This window comes from Staurois parvus, unplaced genomic scaffold (assembly GCF_062004578.1).
Source record: "Staurois parvus isolate SC_StPar_1 unplaced genomic scaffold, SC_StPar_1.0 ptg000561l, whole genome shotgun sequence".
In the NCBI taxonomy this organism is placed as follows: Eukaryota; Metazoa; Chordata; class Amphibia; order Anura; family Ranidae; genus Staurois; species Staurois parvus.
The window spans coordinates 1,565,496-1,587,130 of NW_028318357.1; the positions used below are offsets into that span (position 1 = coordinate 1,565,496).

Here is a 21,635-nt window from a genome sequence, read left to right on the forward strand (position 1 = left end):
ATTAGTCACATATATTTTTGGCATTACGAGCCATTATATTCTGTTTGGATGATTCATACTGGTTTTTTTTCTGTGCATTCTATTTTATTTGCCAAGTTATTGTATATTGATATGGTACATCATATATATATATATATATATATATATATATATATATATGTATATATATATATATATATATATGTATATATATGGTTTTTTTGAGCTATGCTGTTGGTGAGTACATTCCTCACTACCTATCACAGTTTCAGAGGCCCTTAAATGCCAGGATCGCACCAAACCCCCCCAAATGACCACTTTTTGAAAAGTAGACACTCCAAGGAATTTAAAAAGATGCATGGTAAGTATTTTGCAGATCTCATTTTTTTCTCACAAGCTTTTGAAAAATAACAAAAGAAAAAAAAGTTTTCGTTTTCTTAATTTTCCAAAAACTTGTGGCAACAAACGAGATCTGCAAAATACTCAACATACTTCTTATCAAATTCCTTGGGGTGTCTGCTTTCCAAAAAGGGGTTACTTTGGGGGGGGGGGGGTTTGATACTATCTTGGTATTTCAGGGCCTTTGAAACTGTGATAGGTAGTCCGGATGTGTAATGAGAAAATGAAAGCCCTTTTTAAAAGCCTGAAGGTGCTTATTGGATTTTGGGGTCCTGTACGCAGCTAGACTGCCAAAACGTCTCACAAATGTGGTACCCCCATACTCGGGAGCAGTAACAGAATGTATTTTGAGGAGTAATTCCACATATATCCATGGCATGTGTAAGCAATATATCATTTAAGTGAAAACTTTGTAAAAAAAAAAAAAAAAAATTCTATTATGTCCTTTTCCAAAAACTTGTGGTAAAAAAAATAAATTCTTCCATTGACTCGACATGCTTCTCAGCAAATAGTTTGGGGTGTCTACATGCCACACATCACTCACTCTTCTAACCACCTGAAGACCAAGACTTTTCTGACACTTTTTGTTGACATGAAAAAAATCTGTATTTTTTTCCTAGGAAATTACTTTGAACCCTGTATATATTTTTAAAGCAGACACCCTAGTCAATAAAATGGTGGGTCCTGAAATTTTTTATGTCACATAGTACTCTTGCAGTAAATTTTCAAATGCTAATTTTTTTACTTTTAATGCACAAAAACACAATATATTGGCCAATTGTTTGGTAAAATATAAAAGATGATGGTATGTCGAGTAAATAGATACCAAACATGACATGCTTTAAAACTGCGCACACCCCGTGCAGTGGCGACAAACTGCATACATTTTTAATATCCATAGGCGACACTTTAAAAGCCTTTACAGGCTACAGTTTTAGATATACATGTTGTCTTATCAATTATGAGGTTCACACAGAAATAGTTCATAAGACAAATCTGTTGTCTTATATCAGTGATGGAGGATATATGACTAGTGTATATTTATAAATGTACTTTTCCCGCAGCAACTAACAGTTCTTTTCCAGAGAGATGCATTTAATCAGTTCAGCGATGGTTCATAAGACAGAGGTACAGACAAGGCAGATGACAGGATACTTAGAATATTCATGCAATCATTAGAGACCTTCAGAGAACCTTCCTGTGACCACTTCTCCTGTGACATTTAACCAAAAATAAGCTTCCTTGATATGCATATTTTCCCATTCAGTACAATGGCAAGCACTCTGATTGGCCACTTTTAGTAGCCCTTTGATCTTCTGGGTGACCGGTAATACCTTTTGGGTTTGGACAGCTAAAGTAAAGTTGTCTAGATATTTCCTAAACTGCATTCTTTTGCTATTAATTAAATAAGTTACCCTTTGAAGAACTATTTACCATACTTCATATCTATTTTAATAGATGTTGACCAGGTCCTTTCAAGTCTGACTGAGCGATCTGCATTTTCACCTTTGCAAGTTTGCAAATTACCTACTTTGAATTGTAACAAGTCGACCCCTGAGTGCCCAGGTTATCTTGCATAAAATTAACATAGCAAAGAGTTGGCTGCTTTTGTTGTGTAACTACATCTAGCTCAGTCATATTCTGGCTTGGTCAATAACTTGAGAATACACCACATTTTATATTTTTATATATATATATATATATTTACAATATCCCTAACAATACAGCGCTTAGATTTTGCAGTGCTAGAATTACTGCTCTTGATCTGACATGGCAACATCTCACATGCACATGGTGCAACCATTGTTCACAAACCGACAAGGGGGCAGTTGCGCAGGGGGGAAGGGACATGGGTGCTTTTTTATAGTTGTTATGATTTTTTTTTTATTTTTTTCATACTGTCCCTTTCATTTTTTTATCACTTTTTTTTTGTTATCACAGGGAATGTAAATATCTCCCGTGACTGCAATAGGCATTGACAGGTATTCTTTTCTGAGAAATCTGGGGTCCATTAGACTCTAGATATCTCCTCTGCCCTTACATCATCTGATCTCACCAAGATCGATGTGATCGGATGCTTTCCCAATTTACAAATGGCGCTGTTTATATCCTGCAAAACTGAAGAGATTAAATGCTCGTAGCTTCCGATTTCTTAGACTATAGAGATGATTGGCGCCATCCCGGTCTCCAATCAGCTCTATGGTCAGTGGTCAGCTGGAAGAAACGCTGGCTGCATTATCAGGTTCCCCCGATGGCACAGGACTGCCCGAGAAGGCCGTGGTAGGCAGCGGTGGGGGGGGCTTCATCTTCTCCCACTGCCTGCAGCTAATTAGTCACTACCTTTTGCTTTTGCATGAAAGCCGATCGCCGGCTGAAAAAAAATTATACCATGATGATGCCTGTAGCTGCAGGCATCATCCTGGTATATCCACTCAAAGTCCAGCGATGTACCAATACATCGCTGGTTCTTGTTGGGTATATATGCTATGGTTTTTTTTTTCTTTTTTTTTTTATGCAGCCTGTGGGCTGAATGAAAAAAAGAGAAGAAATCTCTGCCAGAAAAAGTGTGTGGTATGCCCACCATTAGAATATACCGTCTTGCATCTACCCACTTCTAATGGTGGGCACACATAAAATGTTCTTTTTTTTTTTTTCGTTCAGCCCATGAATTGAACAGAAAAAAAAAAACAGATTCCTCTAGTCACATCGATCGATGTGGATGAAGAAATCTCTGCCCAAAACATGTTTTAAAAATATATGCCGAAGCATAGGGGCCATCCACCCACTGGCCACCCCAGGCCCCCATGCTTGGGCATATATGCTCTTTTTTTTAACTGTGGATGAAAAATCTCATCCAACAGTGCTGCACACACTTATGTATATTCTGAGAGCAAGACCCTGCTCTCAGAATATACAGGTCAGTGTTGCAACTGAATGGCATTCCTACAAAGAAAACAGCAATGGTTACCAATAAAACAGTAACAATAAAACCGTAATAGTAATGCAGTAACTCGACAACAATAAAATGACAACTTTTTTTTTTTTACTTTTTTTTTTTTTAAATCTTTTTTAAACTTTTAACCAGATTGTAGGGTATCTCAAAATGCAATAGCCAGTTTCCTGGCTACCTAATATCTTTCGAGACCCTGTACATATATGTGCCCTAGACTGTGCCGTGATGTACCCTATACTAATAGTCCACGAGTGTAAGGTAGCGACGGAAGCAGTCCTTGAGGCAGAAACCAGGTTGGCCAGGACAGGAGGGACAAAAAAAGCAAGTGTGTTGCCTAATTCCATGTCTGCTACAGACACAATGTCTTTTTTGGTGGCTGCGGGACACTACTTGTGCTAGCCACCGCACCAGCTTGTGCTGCACTTATGGGATTCGACATCTCACCAAGTGATACTGCAGTGCTGGTATGTATAAGACCAGGATGTACTAGGCCACTGGTGCTCGCCAGTACTGGCACTGTGCTGCATATGAGAATCATCATGCAATTGTACCACCTTAGCAACCTGGGACCTGGGTTGGGTACGCCTGATCTTAGAAGGGACCTCTACTCCATCATCTGAGCTATCTGTCAGAATGCCGCTGCTGTCTACAGGTTCGTATTCTGAGGCAGATTCTGTCAGTGAGGCTTCCCGTTCGCTGTCACCTGACTTACTCAGAATCCTGTAGGCCTCTTCACTAGAGTACCTTTCGTTGGATATTTTGGCCACTAAATTTATAGGTACTTAGTGCGACTCATGGGAAAAATAGCACCTGGCTGTTGGGGACTGCTTGAACCGCTATAAAAAAATGTACCTGCAAGTGCTAGCTGAGATCAGGCCTGATTCTGCTACTACTGCAGTTTTGTGTGCAGTGTATCAAGTGACAGTGATCTACTGACACTGCACTTGCTGTGGGAGAAGGGGGGGGGTGAGCATAGGGGCTAAACACAGGTGCTGGGACTGATCCTGCTAACACTGCATTTTTGGGGACACTATACTAATGTAAACGCTGGTATAGTTCTGATCTGGTCAAAGATATTGTTCCGTTCAGATACTATACTAGCAATAGAGGTTTATTGTGTACCTGAGCGTGTTCCTGGCAATCAAATGGTTAAATGTGATGACTGATGTAGTGGCGGATAATCTAATGCTATCTGGCAGGAACGCTAATGCTATCTGAAGCCACTGGTGACACTAATACAGTGATCAGTAAAAAAAAATCTGGACACTATACTAATGACACTGGTGACAGGACAGTGGAGGGGTTAACTGGGGGGTGATTAGGGGGTTAGATGTGATCTATCAGTGCTTTTACTCTGTCTGTGTGTGTGTGTCGTGCTTTTACTCACATATATCTTCTTTCTTCACTCTGGGTTGGAATGTGCCCAGGGAGAGAAGATTGCATCATTTCCTGTATCTGTGTAAATGTAAACACAGGTACAGGAAGATCTATGATAGGGCAGTGATCAATCAACAGATCCAGGCTGAACATCACTGGCCTGAGTTTGCCAATTGGTCATTTGGGCACCGAATCATGGCACCGCCAGGTCGGTGGGAGCGCGTGCGCCCTCGGCCCTGCGATCACAGTGGGATTGCGAATCGTGTATGTATATATATATATATATACGTGATTTTGCACAGGGAGCCCACCCTGTTGCAGTAGTTCTGCTGTAGGGTGGAGGTAAAGTAGTTAATAGATGTATGTTATGGATAACACCTTTACTCTTGAATGTCAAGAGACTTTTTTTAGGTTGCAAGCCCTGCTTTTTTTTTATGTGTTGTTTTGAGGGTTTTTTTAGCTGCTTTGTAATTGTCATGATTCCATTTTATAGATACATTAGGTTAAAAATATTCATTCATACCAGATCCAGTAAATTGGGAAACCACGTGTATGTGTATATATATATATATATATATATATATATATATATATATATATATACACAGTGGGGATCAAAGGTTTGGGCACCCCAGCTAAAAATTTGTATTAATGTGCATAAAGAAGCCAAGGAAAGATGGAAAAATCTCCAAAAGGCATCAAATTACAGATTAGACATTCTTATAATATGTCAACAAAAGTTAGATTTTATTTCCATCATTTACACTTTCAAAATAACAGAAAACAAAAAAATGGCGTCTGCAAAAGTTTGGGCACCCTGCAGAATTTATAGCATGCACTGCCCCCTTTGCAAAGCTGAGACCTGCCATTGTAATGGATTGTTCTCAATCATCGTCTGGGAAGACCAGGTTATGTCAATCTTAAAGGTTTTAAATGCCCAGACTCATCTGACCTTGCCCCAACAATCAGCACCATGGGTTCTTCTAAGCAGTTGTCTAGAAAACTGAAACTGAAAATAGTTGACGCTCACAAAGCTGGAGAAGGCTATAAGAAGATAGCAAAGCATTTTCAGATGTCAATATCCTCTGTTCGGAATGTAATTAAGAAATGGCAGTCATCATAAACAGTGCAAGTTAAAGCAATATCTGGAAGACCAAGAAAAATATCAGACAGAACAGCTCGCAGGATTGTGAGAAAAACAATTCAAAACCCACGTTTGACTGCACGATCCCTCCAGAAAGATCTGGCAGACACTGGAGTTGTGGTACACTATTTCACTATAAAGAGATACTTGTACAAATATGGTCTTCATGGAAGAGTCATCAGAAGAAAACCTCTTCTACGTCCTCACCACAAAAATCATCGTTTGAACTTTGCAAATGAACATATAGACAAGCTTGATGCATTTTGGAAACAAGTTCTGTGGACCGATGAGGTTAAAATTGAACTTTTTGGCCGGAATGAGCAAAGGTATGTTTGGAGAAGAAGGGGCACAGAATTTAATGAAAAGAACCTCTGTCCAACTGTTAAGCATGGGGTTGGATCAATCATGCTTTGGGGTTGTGTTGCAGCCAGTGGCACAGGGAACATCTCACGAGTAGAAGGAAAAATGGATTCAATAAAATTTCAGCAAATTTTGGATGGTAACTTGATGCCATCTGTGAAAAAGCTGAAGTTAAAGAGAAGATGACTTCTACAAATGGATAATGATCCTAAACACACCTCGAAATCCACGAGGAATTACCTCAAGAGGCGTAAACTGAAGGTTTGCCATGGCCTTCACAATCTCCTGACCTCAACATAATTGAAAATCTATGGATAGACCTTAAAAGAGCAGTGCGTGACAGACAGCCCAGAAATCTCAAAGAACTGGAAGACTTTTGTAAGGAAGAATGGACAAAGATACCTCAAACAAGAATTGAAAGACTCTTGGCTGGCTACAAAAAGCGTTTACAAGCTGTGATACTTGCCAAAGGGGGCAGTACAAGATATTAACTCTGCAGGGTGCCCAAACTTTTGCAGATGCCATTTTTTTGTTTTCTTTTATTTTGAAAGTGTAAATGATGGAAATAAAATCTAACTTTTGTTGACGTATTATAAGAATGTCTAATCTGTAATTTGATGCCTTTTGGAGATTTTTCCATCTTTCCTTGGCTTCTTTATGCACATTAATACAAATTTTTAGCTGGGGTGCCCAAACTTTCGATCCCCACTGTATATACGCTAAGTGATTTAGTTTTAATGCTAACATTTAGAAAAAAAAGAATGTGTACTTCTTAATTTAGGAACTTATGAAAAGTATCGAAAAATGAAAGTGAAACCCAGTGGGGGAGATTTGCTAAACTGGAGAGTGCAAAATATGGTGCAGCTCTGCTTAGAAACCAATCAGCGTTCAGGCTTTAGCCCTCATGCACACTGGACATTTTGATAACGCTGGTAACGTTAGCTGTATAAATTCACATTAAAACACATTTTTCAGCTTTTTCTAGCGTTTTTGCATTAGCGTTTTGCCGCATTTAGCAACATTTTCCTGTGTTTTTCTGCATTTGTGTTTTTTAGCTTTTTTTTTTTTACCAGAAAATTTTTTTTTTTGCTCAAAAGAAGTCCAAAAACGACAGTTTGTGGCATTTTACCACGTTTTCCAGCATTAGAGCGTTTTTACAGCTAAAAAACTCCTCTAGAAACCCACTAGTCCTGGGGTTTTTTTCCAGCCAAAAAATGTCCCAGCCAAATAATGTTGATTACAGTCTATGTGTGCATGGACACATAGAATTACATGCTGGGGGGGTTTACTAGCTGTAGAAAAGTACGTCAAAGGCCAAAAACAGCAGCTGTAAAAACGTCCAGTGTGCATGAGGGCTTATTGTCAAAGATTACCTGAACAAGCTGAAGTTAGAAGCTGATTGACTACCATGCACACCTGCATCAGATTCTGAATGCTCCAGTTTTAGTAAATCTCCCCCAATATCTGGAAACAATCCCCTGTATACAGGTGAAACTCGAAAAATTAGAATATCGTGCAAAAGTTCATTTATTTCAGTAATGCATCTTAAAAGGTGAAACTAATATGAGATAGACTCATTACATGCAAAGCAAGATAGTTCAAGCCGTGATTTGTCATAATTGTGATGATTATGGCTTACAGCTCATGAAAACCCCAAATCCACAATCTCAGAAAATTAGAATATTACATGCCATCAATAAAACAAGGATTGTACATAGGACCTCTGAAAAGTATAAGCATGCATATGTACTCAGTACTTGGTTTGGGCCCCTTTTGCAGCAATTACTGCCTCAATGCGGCGTGGCATGGAAGCTATCAGCCTGTGGCACTGCTGAGGTGTTATGGAAGACCAGGATGCTTCAATAGCGGCCTTCAGCTCTTCTGCATTGTTCGGTCTCATGTCTCTCATCTTTCTCTTGGCAATGCCCCATAGATTCTCTGTGGGGTTCAGGTCAGGCGAGTTTGCTGGCCAATCAAGCACAGTAATCCCATAGTCCTTGAACCAGGTTTTGGTGCTTTTGGCAGTGTGGGCAGGTGCCAAGTCCTGGTGGAAAATGAAGTCAGCATCCCCATAAAGCTCGTATGCGGAAGGAAGTGCTTCAAAATCTCCTGGTAGATGGCTGCGTTGACCCTGGACTTAATGAAGCACAGTGGACCAACACCAGCAGATGACATGGCTCCCCAAATCAACACAGACTGTGGAAACTTCACACTGGACTTCAAGCATCTTGCAGTGTGGGCCTCTCCATTCTTCCTCCATACTCTGGGTCCTTGGTTTCCAAATAAGATGCAAAAGTTGCTCTCATCAGAAAAGAGGACTTTGGACCACTGAGCAACAGACCAGGTCTGTTTTTCTTTAGCCCAGGTAAGACGCTTCTGACGTTGTTTGTTGTTCAGGAACGGCTTGACAAGAGGAATACGACATTTAAAGCCCATGTCCAGGATCCGTCTGTGTGTGGTGGCTCTTGATTCACTGGCTCCAGCCTCAGTCCACTCCTTGTGAAAGTCCCCAACACTTTTGAATGGCCTTTCCTTGACAATCCTCTCCAGGCTGCGGTCATCCCTGCTGCTTGTGCACCTTTTTCTTCCACGCTTTTCCCTTCCACATAACTTTCTATTAATGTGCTTTGATACAGCACTTTGGGAACATCCAACTTATTTTGCAATTACAGTGAGGAACAGAAGTATTTGAACACCCTGCGATTCTGCAAGTTCTCCCACTTAGAAATTATGGGGGGGGTCTGAAATTCACATTGCAGGTGTATTCCCACTCTGAGAGACAGAATTTAAAAAACAAATTCAGGAAATCACGTTGTATGATTTTTAAATAATTTATTTGTCTTGCACTGCTGAAGATAAGTATTTGAACACCTGAGAAAATCAGTGTTAATATTTGGTACAGAAGCCTTTGCTTGCAATTACAGGGGTCAAACATTTCCTGTAGTTCTTGACCAGGTTTGCACACACTGCAACAGGGATTTTGGCCCACTCCTCCACACAGATATCCTCTAGATCTGTCAGGTTTCGGGGCTGTCGCTGAACAACACGGAGTTTCAGCTCCCTCCAAAGATGTTCTACTGGATTTAGGTCTGGAGACTGGCTAGGCCACTCCAGAACCTTGATATGCTTCTTACGGAGCCACTCCTTGGTTATCCTGGCTGTGTGCTTTGGGTCGTTGTTATGTTGGAAGATCCAGCCACGACACATCTTCAATGCTGTGACTGAGGGAAGGAGGTTGTTGCTCAAAATCTCACAATAAATAGCCCCATTCATCTTCTCCTTAATACAGTGCAGTCATCCTGTCCCCTTCGCAGAAAAGCACCCCCAAAGCATGATCTTACCGCCCCCATGCTTCACAGTAGGGATGGTGTTCTTGGGATTCAACTCATCCTTCTTTTTCCTCCAAACACGACGAGTGAAGTTTAGACCAAAAAGTTCTACTTTGGTCTCATCTGACCACATGACTTTCTCCCATGCCTCCTCTGGATCATCCAGATGGTCATTGGCAAACTTCAAACGGGCCTGGACATGTGATGACTTGAGCAGGGGAACCTTCCGTGCAATGCATGATTTGAAACCATGACAGTGTAGTGTTCTACCGACAGCGACCTTTGAAACTGTGTAGCTCTCTTCATGTCATTGACCAGGTCCTCCCTTGTAGTTCTGGGCTGATTCCTCACCTTTCTCATCATCAGTGATACCCCACGAGGTGAGATCTTGCATTGAGCCCCAGTCCGAGGGAGACTGAAAGTTGTCTTTAGCCTCTTCCATTTTCTAACAATTGCTCCAACAGTTGATCTATTTTCACCAAGCTGCTTGCCAATTGCCCCGTAGCCCTTTCGAGCCTTGTGGAGGTCCACAATTTTGTCTCTGGTGTCTTTTGACAGCTCTTTGGTCTTGCCCATGGTAGTAGTTGGCGTCTGACTGACTGTGGGGTGGACAGGTGTCTTTAAAGAGCTCAGACAGGTGCTACGAAGTTAGATTAATGAGTGGAGTAGAGGTGGACTTATTAAAGGCACAGTAACAGCACTTTGAGAGCCAGAACTCTTTTCTTACGTAGGTGTTCAAATACTTATGTTCAGCAGAGCAAGACAAATAAATTCTTTAAAAATCATACAATGTGATTTCCTGATTTTTTTTTTTTTAAACTCTGTCTCTCAGAGTGGGAATGCACCTACAATGTGAATTTCAGACCCCTCCATGATTTCTAAGTGGGAGAACTTGCAAAATCGCAGGGTGTTCAAATACTTCTGTTTCTCACTGTACCTTTCCCTCCTTATGGAGGGTGTCAATGATGGTTTTCTGCACAACTGTCAGGTCAGCAGTCTTTCCCATGATTGTGAATCCTACTGAACCAGACTGAGAGACCATTTAAAGGCTCAGGAACCCTTTGCAGGTGTTATGGCTTAATTAGCTGATTAGAGTGGGACACTTTGAGCCTAGAATATTGCACCTTTTCAAAATATTCTATTTTTCTGAGATTGTGGATTTGGAGTTTTCATGAGTTGTAAGCCATAATCATCACAATTATGACAAATCACGGCTTGAACTATCTTGCTTTGCATGTAATGAATCTATCTCATATATTATTTTCACCTTTTAAGTTGCATTACTGAAATAAATAAACTTTTGCAAGATATTCTAATTTTTCGAGTTTCACCTGTATAGAGTGGTGATATAGAATGGTATTAGTGCAGAATGGAATTGTAGATGCTATGTAAGTGGCTTTCATGGATGGTATCTGAAGAACACCTCTCTGCAGAAATGTCCACATAGACAGAACATGCATAATATTCATTTATTCTTTCCACTGCATTCTGTGTATCAGCCTTACAACTTACTGTATAGCATTTGCAGTCTCACTGTCATTGCTAGTGAAATGATCTTGCATTATAATTTACTTTCATGCTGAAATAATGTTTTAGGGAATTCAATGGAAATGTGTTAGGATTGTGCAGCTGGCTGTCACAAGCAAATATAGATTAACCTACTTTAGTGTGACTGCACTGAAATGCCGATAAGGTCATATGGAAAGCAACACACAGTTCTTCTTTATGCAGTCCTAGCAAACTGGACACATCCCCTGCCATAAATGTTGGGATTCTCTGCATCACCATGTAAGGTTTATGGGGATGTTGCTTAGAGGATTGATCCAATGGTGCAAAGTAGAAATAATGTATGTACAATACAAGAAACTTGTTTTAACTTCTTTATTGCACAGTGTTTGTTTTATTTATGCAGGCCAGTGAATACTAAAGTAACAACTACTGTAACGTTTGTGACTACCTCTTGTTTATGGTCATTATTATTCCAAAAAGAAATCAAAATGAAAGTGAATTGGAACATTTAATGTAGATTGATGGTAGCACTCTGCTTTTGTGTGGATAATTGCTCCAACATGCATGTGTTAAAAGCTATGATCAGCCGTGTTGTAACAGGAAGATTCATATGGGTCATTACATTGGCTGATTCTAGCCTTTTCCCCAGAACAACTGCTCTTCCAGATTGTTAATGATCAGCTAGCGGAATGTATGTGTGTATATGTGTATGTATGTATGTATATATATATATATATATATATATATATATATATATATATATATATATATATATATATAGGCAGAGAGAGACAGTTAATAATACTGATTAATTGGGAGTTCACACAAGGAACAATGGTATCTTATTTTTTTTTTTATATGAATACAATGAAAACTGATGTAAGAAACATTGGCTCAATGTATTATAGCAGGAAGCATGTTTTTTTTCCTGTTTACTCCGTATTGCATTAGCAAAACCATAGAATGCTGTCAACCAGCCAGCATTAAAACAAATGTGTTAAGCTTAAACAATACCCTTTCTGTACATTCGGATTCAGGTTCACTTACAGTAATGGGCATCAGCAGTGCATTCACAGATATATTCAGTCCTGAGATTTTACATGCCCTGTTTCTTTGATATTTTCAGTGCTGCAGGCAGAAGTTGTGTCTGTGCATCTTCAGTTATGTTATGTTTACGTATGACAGCTTAAGAGGCTGCATAGCACAGAGTTCTGTAATGATGAATTTCCATGCGAGAGTGCATTCATTCTCATCCCTCTCTGAACAGGTGACAAGAGATTTAAAACAATATGACAATAAAATCATAGAGTGCAAGTTTGAGAACAATTGCTGGGTCTTCATGCGACAAAGAGTTGATAAAAGCTTTCCAAATTCCTACAAAACCGCTCTGGGTGAGTACAACATCTCTGTCAAGAATGCATTTACCTTAATGCCTCTTATACTTTTGTAGAGTTGCTTAAATTAATCAGGATTCTCTACTAGAAGTGGCTGGTTCACACTGACCCAGCAGTTTCAATGTCATAGAATGTAATACAAAATCAGTTGGCGGTTTGTTTTTTTCGTTAGCCTCTACAAGAAATAAAAAGTTTAGACATTGGTAATATTTAAATGTGTGTTTCATGGTCTTTTACTATCAGATGTATTCTAGTTCAGCTAACGTTAAAAAAAAAAAAAAAAAATCCCTACAGTTCTTACAGCCCCTTTGAGCCAGCTTTACATTCCGTGGTACATGCTCTTGTCTCTTTAGCAAGATTCTTCATGCTTGTGGTTTGACATTAACTGCACTAACACTAATTAATTGACTGATTGCATTTACAAGATAAGGCGCTTTAAATTTAAATGTAAACCAAACTCCAGGCAACAGAAAAAACAGGTCTCCTGTCCTGACAGATGTGGCAGAAGTCTGTACGTTTGGCAGGTAATCTCCAATATATGTATTTCATCCGTGCATTTATCTGTTTTCTTGGAATTCAACTTTAACATTTTAATTGCTTAAATTGAACAGGGGAACATTTTAATTACTAAATGGAGGAGTGGCAAGGCAAGCTTAGATTACATGTGTTGTAACATCTTCCAGAATCTTTTTGAAATCTTAATTACAGGATGCAGGATCTCAGACTTATGTAAATGGGTTTTGCAGCTGCCTTCAGGACTGGACACTGGCAAAGCTGTGAGGACAGCCCTGTATACCCCCTCCCATTCCCAGCAAGCGTAATGTTTTGCTAGTGTACTTAGGAGCATGAATGGCTTTTCTCTGAGCTGAAAGAAGCAAACCACTTTCCTTCAGGACTTCTTAAAGGGAACTCTCCATGGGCCCTTATGAATCAGCCAGATTGTCTTCACAGGGGCCAGTCCACCATTCTTCTTGATCACTGGCTCTAACAGATTTGCTGTTGAAGCCCATCCGATTTTGGAGCTATTATGTTGTAGAACTGCTTAAGCTGTTGGCAGCTAATAAAAATCGAGATGTGCTATGTGCTGTGCACAGCTACCTCTCAGCTACAGCTTCTTTCAGACAATCTGATTCACTCTTTTTCTTTCCATAAGGAACCCCCTGCCTCTCCTTCCACTATTTCCAGGTGGATTAGCCAAATCGTCATTTAAGCTAACAGTCTAAAGCAGTGGTCTCCAAACTGCAGCCCAGGGGCCAGATGTGGCCCTTTGCTTGCCTTTACTGTGCCCTTGGGGCACTGTTCCTCCCACTGATACAAGCACTATTCTACACCAACAGTGGGGCATAATTCCTGTCACTGATACCAACAATGGGGCACTATTCTTCCCACTGACACCAATGATGGGAAACTATTCCTCCCACTGATACCAACTGTGGGGCCCCTATTCTTCCTACTGAGACATGATGGGGCACTATTCCTTGCCCAAGATCAACAATGAGGCATTTGCACTATTCCTCCCACTGACATCAGTGATGGGACACTGTTTCTTCCCCTGATACAATAGGGCACATTTCCTATCAATGACACCAATTATGAGGCGATTTCTTCCCCTAATACCAACAATGGGGCACTGTTCCTCCCACTAATACCAATGATGGGGCATTCTTTACTCCCATTGACACCAGGGCATTTTCTACTCACACTGGCCATAGTCCAGTCCCCTGAAAGTTTGAAGCACAGTAAACTGGCCCTTTGTTAAAAAAGTTTGGAGACCCCAGTGTAATGAATAAGGTTCCACCCTTCCTTGTAAAGGTACACTCAACTAGCTATGTTAGTGCATTGTTGACTTTTCAGCATCAGACATCTGTTTCCTGGATTAGCAAAGCTGCCGCTTCTATATACTTTTGTTAAAGTGATTGTAAACCCTCACTTTGTAAAATTATCCATTAAGTTTCAAATAGAAATGAAAGGTAAAACATATGTGTTTAAATATAAAAACATTATATACCCTGTCCCAGTGGAACACTGTGCAGAGAAAGTGAGGGGTGTCAGCATAAGTCTGATTATTGGAGGAGAGCAGGCTGAGTTCCCAGCACAGCTAGAGAACTGACCACACTGTGTTCTCCTGCTTATTGTGGTCATCCTTTAATAGGAAAGCAGAGGAACTGACAGGAACACCAAGGATTTCACACAAAGGAAGCAATACATAGAGAACAGGATACCTTTTCATACAAGTACATGGTACAGCAGGCACATATCAGGAATATGAAATTGCTGGGTTTACATATTCTTTACCAGATGGATGTTCAGTCCTCTTCTAATGCTAGTTTCATCTATATGCAGCTCTGAGTTCTATCTTGACCTGTGTCTTGCGTGGGCCTGTTAAGGTTTGTTGTGTTGCACCTCCCTCAGTTGGACCGTTCTTGATGTCCTGTGGTCTAAGACCTATGCCCTGTACTGTAGAACTAACAACATAAGATGTTTCAATTTCCTGTCAATTCTTTTCCTTGAAGCAGATTACAGAACGTATGTTCCGACCCTCTGCTTCTTTTGATACACTCCTGTTATTGCTTGCTATAAAACTGAGGCTTCGTGAGGGTAGGAGGGGTTCTATATTGCTGTCATGACTTTGCTTTGCCAGTGTCTTATCTCCTGAAGGCTGCTGCATAATTCATGGTCTAGGGCTAAGATCCTGTGCTCTGTAATGAACTCCAAGAAATGGGTTTTATAGGCAAGACAAAAATCCTATTTTTTTTTTAGCACTTCCAAATCTCATTGCTCTATAACACTGTTGTGATGAAGATAGATTTCTGTAGTAATCTACATAAAGAAAACCTGTCTTAACAAAAACATACAGTTGTGGCCAAAATTATTCAACCCCCACTGAAATTGAGTGTTTTGGCCAGTTTGACATTGCTTTTGATCATTCAGTCATCTTGCTTACATTTACATTAAAGAGGCACTTGTAGGTCAGACAAATATAACATAACAGTTATAATGAAATAACCACAAATGTCTTTTCTGTGCTCACAGCATTATCAGTTTTATTCAACCCCCAAGTGACATTCAATCTTAGTACTTAGTACAGCATCCTTTTACAGTTATAACAGCTTTTAAACGTGAAGCATAGCTTGACACAAGTGTCTTGCAGCGATCTACGGGTATCTTCGCCCATTCTTCATGGGCAAAGGCCTCCAGTTCAGTCACATTCTTAGGCTTGCGCACTGCAACTGCTTTCTTTAAGTCCCACCAGAGGTTCTCAATCGGATTTAAGTCTGGTGACTGCGATGGCCACTCCAAAATGTTCCAGCCTTTCCTCTGCAACCATGCTCTAGTGGACTTGGAGGTATGCTTGGGATCATTGTCCTGTTGAAAGGTCCAACGTCTCCCAAGCCTCAGGTGTGTGACGGACTGCATCACGTTTCCATCCAATATCTCCTGGTACTGAAGAGAATTCATGGTACCTTGCACACGCTGAAGCTTCCCTGTACCTGCAGAAGCAAAACAGCCCCAAAGCATGATTGACCCTCCACCATGCTTCACAGTAGGCAAGGTGTTCTTTTCATCATAGGCCTTGTTCTTCCTCCTCCAAACATAGCGTTGATCCATGGGCCCAAACAGTTCTAATTTTGTTTCATCAGTCCACAGAACACTATCCCACAACTTTTGTGGTTTGTCCACATGGCTTTTGGCATACTGCAGTCGACTCTTCTTATTCTTTGGAGACAGCAAGGGGGTACGCCTGGGAGTTCTGGCACGGAGGCCTTCATTACGCAGTGTGCGTCTTATTGTCTGGGCTGAAACTTCTGTACCCACATCTGACAAATCTTTTCTCAGTTCCTCAGCAGTCACACGGGGACTTCTCTCCACTCTACGCTTCAGGTAGCGCACAGCAGTCGAAGTCAGCATCTTCTTTCTGCCACGACCAGGTAGCGTTTCAACAGTGCCCTTTGCCTTGAATTTGCGAATGATGCTTCCTAAGGTGTCTCTTGGTATGTTTAACATCTTTGCAATCTTCTTATAGCCATTGCCCTTCCTGTGAAGAGAAATCACCTCTTCTCTTGTCTTCCTGGACCATTCTCTTGCCTTCACCATGTTTGTAACCACACCAGTAAATGTCTAGAAGGAGCTGAGTATCACAGTCATTTTAAAGCTGCCTAATTGGTGCTTATTATGCTTGATTGCTGCTCGGTGACATCCACAGGTGTTTTCAATACCTGATGGAAAGCACCTGTATGAACCTCTGTTCTTCAGAGTGGTAGTCTTTAAGGGGTTGAATAATTGTGGCAATGAAGAAACCACATAAGAACCATTTACTACTGTATTACATAAACAATTGATGTCATTTTAGTTGCATTTGGGTAGTTACAACGTCCTTGTAGGATTTGATTCTGAATACAATTCCAAATGTACACTATAGTCCCTAAACCCCTTTACAGCATTGGGGGTTGAATAATTTTGGCCACAACTGTAGATGCTGCCATTGCCAATTTCTCTGGAAAAAAGCATTTTGCCATGTTGTTATGCTATTCCTCCTTCTACAATACTTTGAGTTATTGATGCAAAATTTGTATGCAGATAGGGAGTTATGCTAAGCTAATGACACTCCTAAAACAGTTCACAGAATTCAGTGCAATTGGCTGAATCAAATCACAGAGTGTGTGCACCTTTTTCATGTGTGTGCGGTACAATTTGACCCATAAAAAAAATGAACAGGAATGCGAAGTGATTGCTGTCCGAATCACATGTGTTTTCCCACACCTCATCTTTGCGGACCAGTACAAAGTTATAATAAATCCACTGAATTGACTAGCCTCAGATGATACACAGTGAAAAATGAATCTGCCTATGTACGTTGTACCTGTTTATCTGCGACCCTCTCGCCTCTACATTCTTCCAAAGTACACAGTTTAGATGACATCTCTTATCTTCTAGAAGGCAGAAGCAGGGATCTGATCTCACACAGTGCACAGCATAGAGCTGAGTGTAACCTGACACCTGGGTGAAGGAAAAAGACATACCCCCTCTACACAGTTTCTCCGGGAAACACTTACATCTGAGTTTGCTGGTCACCTGCTGTGTGTTCTGGGGGTGGGCGGGACCATCTTAACCAACTTACAGAATTAACTGGTGCCTGGAAATGTTCTCAGAAGTGACTCATTCAGGTAGTAGAGGAAGGAAAGAGCAAAAAGGATCTGCACTAAGTGCTATAGACTGAGGCAAGTACACACTATATGAGGATATGCTTTGTTCATATTTCATTTCAGAGATTTATAACCATTTTATCTTCTTCCCGACCGGCCTATTGTAGGCTGATGGCCGAGCAAGACCCCTATTATCCTGGGAGGATGTCATATGACGTACAATGTTACTTTGGTAATATTGTATTGCTCTGGTCACAGTAGTAGAAAACAAAATAATTAAAAAAGTTAATAAAAATAGTTTTTAAATATGAATTTTTCTTTTTACATACTGTCACCAGTCAGTGTCCCTGATCACCGCTGCTGCTGTTATATGATGACACTGTACTGCATTGGTGCATTTTCCACAAAATTATGACAAAAAAATGACAACTTCAAAAAACTTTCGATCTCTTACTAAATACCTCATACTGTCTACATTCCGAAAAGCGGTCATCTGACCTCAAAAAAATTAGGATTTTTTAACTTTGTGGATTCTATAACTTTCCTACCAACTAAATGAACACTGATTTGGGGTATTTTCACCAAAAAAATGTAGCAGAATATATTATGGCCTAAATTTGTTTTGTCTTTTTTCATTTATAGTGCAAAAAATAAACAACCCAGTGGTGAGTAAATACCACCAAAAAAAATCTCTATTTGTGTGAAAAAAGATACAATTTTCTTATGGGTACAGTGTTGCATGAAATTGTCATTCAAAGTGTGACAACACTGAAAGGTGAAAATTGGTCTGGGCAGGAATGGGGTAAAAGTGCCCGTTAGACAAGTGGTTAAAAAGTAAGTCTGAGACTCTGCCATATTTCTTTCAAGATTGGATTACTTTAAGGGCCCGTGTCGACTAGATTTTGTCCGCATTAGACAGGATTTGTGCATAAAAGTCTATTAGGATGCAAATTCTGCTTGAAGCTGGTCAGATTTACCTGTCACTGAATTCTGAATGATCTCAGAAGCATCAACACAGGACCTAAAAAAAAAACCACTGCAGGATGATGGCATATGTAAATATTCTACAACAAACATTTAAGTTAGTAGAATAGAATAAGATGACTTTTCACATTTATTTAGCCTCCTATTAATCCCAATGGGAATAAGTTACGAACTGCTGTAAAACCTAAGGACAGAGCCATGTGCATAATCAGCCACATAGTGATGAACTTGTAATGTATCAGATTTCCCATATTCACGGAAAGCCGCAAATTAATTTGCTCATCTAAAGCAACCAGTGACCTGAAGCTCTCTTTGAAGTTGCTCCCAGTTCCCTCTCAGCAGGTGCTTAGCTTTGAATTATCTGACCACCTACTGTTTTATAAACTTTTTATAAACATGTACCCAAGGAGAGATTCATTTCATATCATATCTCGAAAGTACTTTGCCCGATTCAGTAAAAGTCTGCAAACCATTATTCCTATATTTACTGGCCACAAACATTGAATGCTGGTAAGTAAAGTTGTCTACGAATATTAGATAGTGTCCAGCTACTCAACATTTTCTAACAAACTATCTTTCTATCAACATTGTACATTGACGTGGCATGTGCATGAATGGTTGTGCCTCTGAAGGAAACAGTAGTGACCAGCCAGGAAAATAAACTCGAGATGATCATCTATTTATTTCAAAAGTAGACTTGGTCAGGGAGCAATTCGCCAGGGTCCTGTACAAACATATGTTCTTCGATGTGACTGTAAATGGCTGGATTGGGTGAATATTTTCTAATATCTTTAGGCACCCTGTACGAAAAGTCATTATCTCTGTGCTTGAAGAACACTCTAAATGTTTCCGTAAATATTCTAGACTAAAAATGTATGCAGGCAGGTTACAGTTTGTTAAAAGCATGTAGGACAATATTGGTGGCCATTATTGATTGCTGTATGAAAATGCTGGCTGTCTGTAATTGAAAGGTTTAAGTGGTTTTAAAGGCAGAAGGTAAACAACCTTCTGGGTGCAGCTCCCCCATCTGCCCCCCCCCTATACTTACCTGATCCCCATCTCAATCCAGCAATGTGCATGACAGCTGTGTCTCTCGCTCATACATTCTCTCACACAGCAGCAGTAGCCATTGGTTCCTGCTGCTGTCAATCACAGCCAGTAATCCAATGAGGAAAGAGCGGGGGTGGGGTCAAGCTGTGCTTTGTGTGTGAATAGACAATCTCCCAATTCACAGTAGATTGGCTTGGGAGCACACCTGCTCAAGTGCCCCCATAGCAAGAGGTTTGATATTGGGGGCACTTGGCAGGGGGGAGGACCATCGGCGAGGGACCCAAAAAGAAGAGGATCTGGCTACTCTGTGCAAAACCATTGCACAGAGCAGGTAAGTAAAACAGGTTTGTTATTTATAAAAAAAAAAAAAATTCAATCTTTAGAATCACTTTCAGTGCTTTCAAGGACACATGCCCTGAACTAGTCTGCAAATCAGTTTACTGGCTGCATGTTTGTTCCAAGTCAGTGGCTATTGAAGAAACATGCAAGCAGTTAGCTTTTTAGAAAAAAAAAGTGTCAGCCACCATACTTCTCTCAGCACAAGTTTCTTTTTATGATAAGAAGAGCATTCTTACAGGAATGTGATTTTCTTTAAATGACCATTAAATTCCACCATACAAGTCTTTTAACACAAATCACTTTCTTGCTTTCTAATAAATTAGTGTCATCACTTTTCGCCAATCACATTGCAATATAAGGATTTATGTATTATTTGAAATATGTCCATCTCCCTTTTATATCAACTGCTCATACACTTTCTGTTTTGTAGCTGTCTGCAACAGTATCCAGAATCCAGTAACTAAGGACATGCTGTTTGAATTAATTGACCGATGTACAGGAGCTACTCAGGGACAGATTCGAAAGCGGCCACTGGATCCTGATGCTGAACTTATGCCCCCACCACCACCTAAGATTTCACGGGTTGTTAACTGAGATGCAGATTATGCGAAGCAAAGAGACATCATCTCCGAGGGGGAAGTTCATGCCTCCACCATCACCTAAAATTTCATGGATTGTTAACTGAGATGCAGATTGTGTGAAGCAAGAGACATCTCAAAGGGGGAAGTTCATGCACATGTTCCAGTGTCACATTCTTGCAATAAGTACCTTTCCATAAAAAAAAAATACTTTTTGCACATAGTTCTTGTTGTAGCTCTCTTAATGTTACAAAGATACCTTCTCAAAATGCACATCAAAGACTAAGTGCATTTTCCTTGACTCCAGCATGAAAGTGCATAGAATGCAAAGCATCAAATTACAGACATTGAAAGACTTTTTTTTTTCCCCCCGAAGATGAGCTAGAAGATCGGTCAGCTCAAAGAACCCAACTTTGTTTTTTCTTATGTATTTGTCCACCTTGGATATAAAAGGATGGCTCCCCCTTCCATCCTTAAGTATATTTTTATTTTATTTAATTGGTTAGTGTATGTTAACAATTATTTAATGTGCATTTGTTTTTCATTATTTCAACATAAAGATGGCCGCTCTAAATACTGATTGACTTGTATAGAAAACAACATTGTCTAGTTTTGCCTGTTTTAAATTTTGCTCCATATTTTCAGATTAAAAAAGTGGAAATTTGTATCCTTGTGTATTTTTCTGTATGTTTATGATTTGATTGTAACACTGTGCTTGCAGGCTGTGATGTGACTAACTGGGTAGTGAGTGGAAAACAGCGGAGTATGTTTTGTGGGAAAAAAACTCCCAGCTTGCTGGGAAACACTTTGTTTTATGATCAGCTCACACATTAACAGTGCAGTTTGTAAAGCATCTACTGTACACTACAAACAGTTGTTCTCCCTGTTGACACAGGTGTAGGTTCTCTGAAACCCATAAAACTGAGCAAGTTGATTTTAAAGTCTCTAACATCAAGCAAAACTAAAGGGCTGGTTCATGTCATGTGTACATTATCTTAATAGGTACCATCCCTAATCCAAATAATATCCAATATCCTCTCCACCAATCCAAAAGGGGTAGGGAGAGATGCAGAAAAGTGGGGCTTGAACAGTACCG

At 40.1% G+C, this 21,635-nt stretch overlaps 1 protein-coding gene across 3 annotated transcripts in view; it reads left to right on the forward strand.

The window, feature by feature from the left end:
* The window catches only part of RNGTT (RNA guanylyltransferase and 5'-phosphatase), a 507,135-nt gene extending 485,931 nt beyond the window's left edge, over positions 1–21,204 (forward strand). For 2 of the 3 annotated variants that reach the window (XM_089691307.1, XM_089691306.1), the window contains 2 exons: positions 12,318–12,441; positions 20,392–21,204. In XM_089691307.1, coding sequence (XP_089547433.1) covers positions 12,318–12,441; positions 20,392–20,555 — 288 coding nt within the window. In that variant the 3' untranslated portion in view covers positions 20,556–21,204. The remainder of the gene's footprint in view (positions 1–12,317; positions 12,442–20,391) is intronic. The other variant, XM_089691308.1, reaches the window with a different exon arrangement.
* The last annotated feature ends 431 nt before the right edge of the window (positions 21,205–21,635 follow it).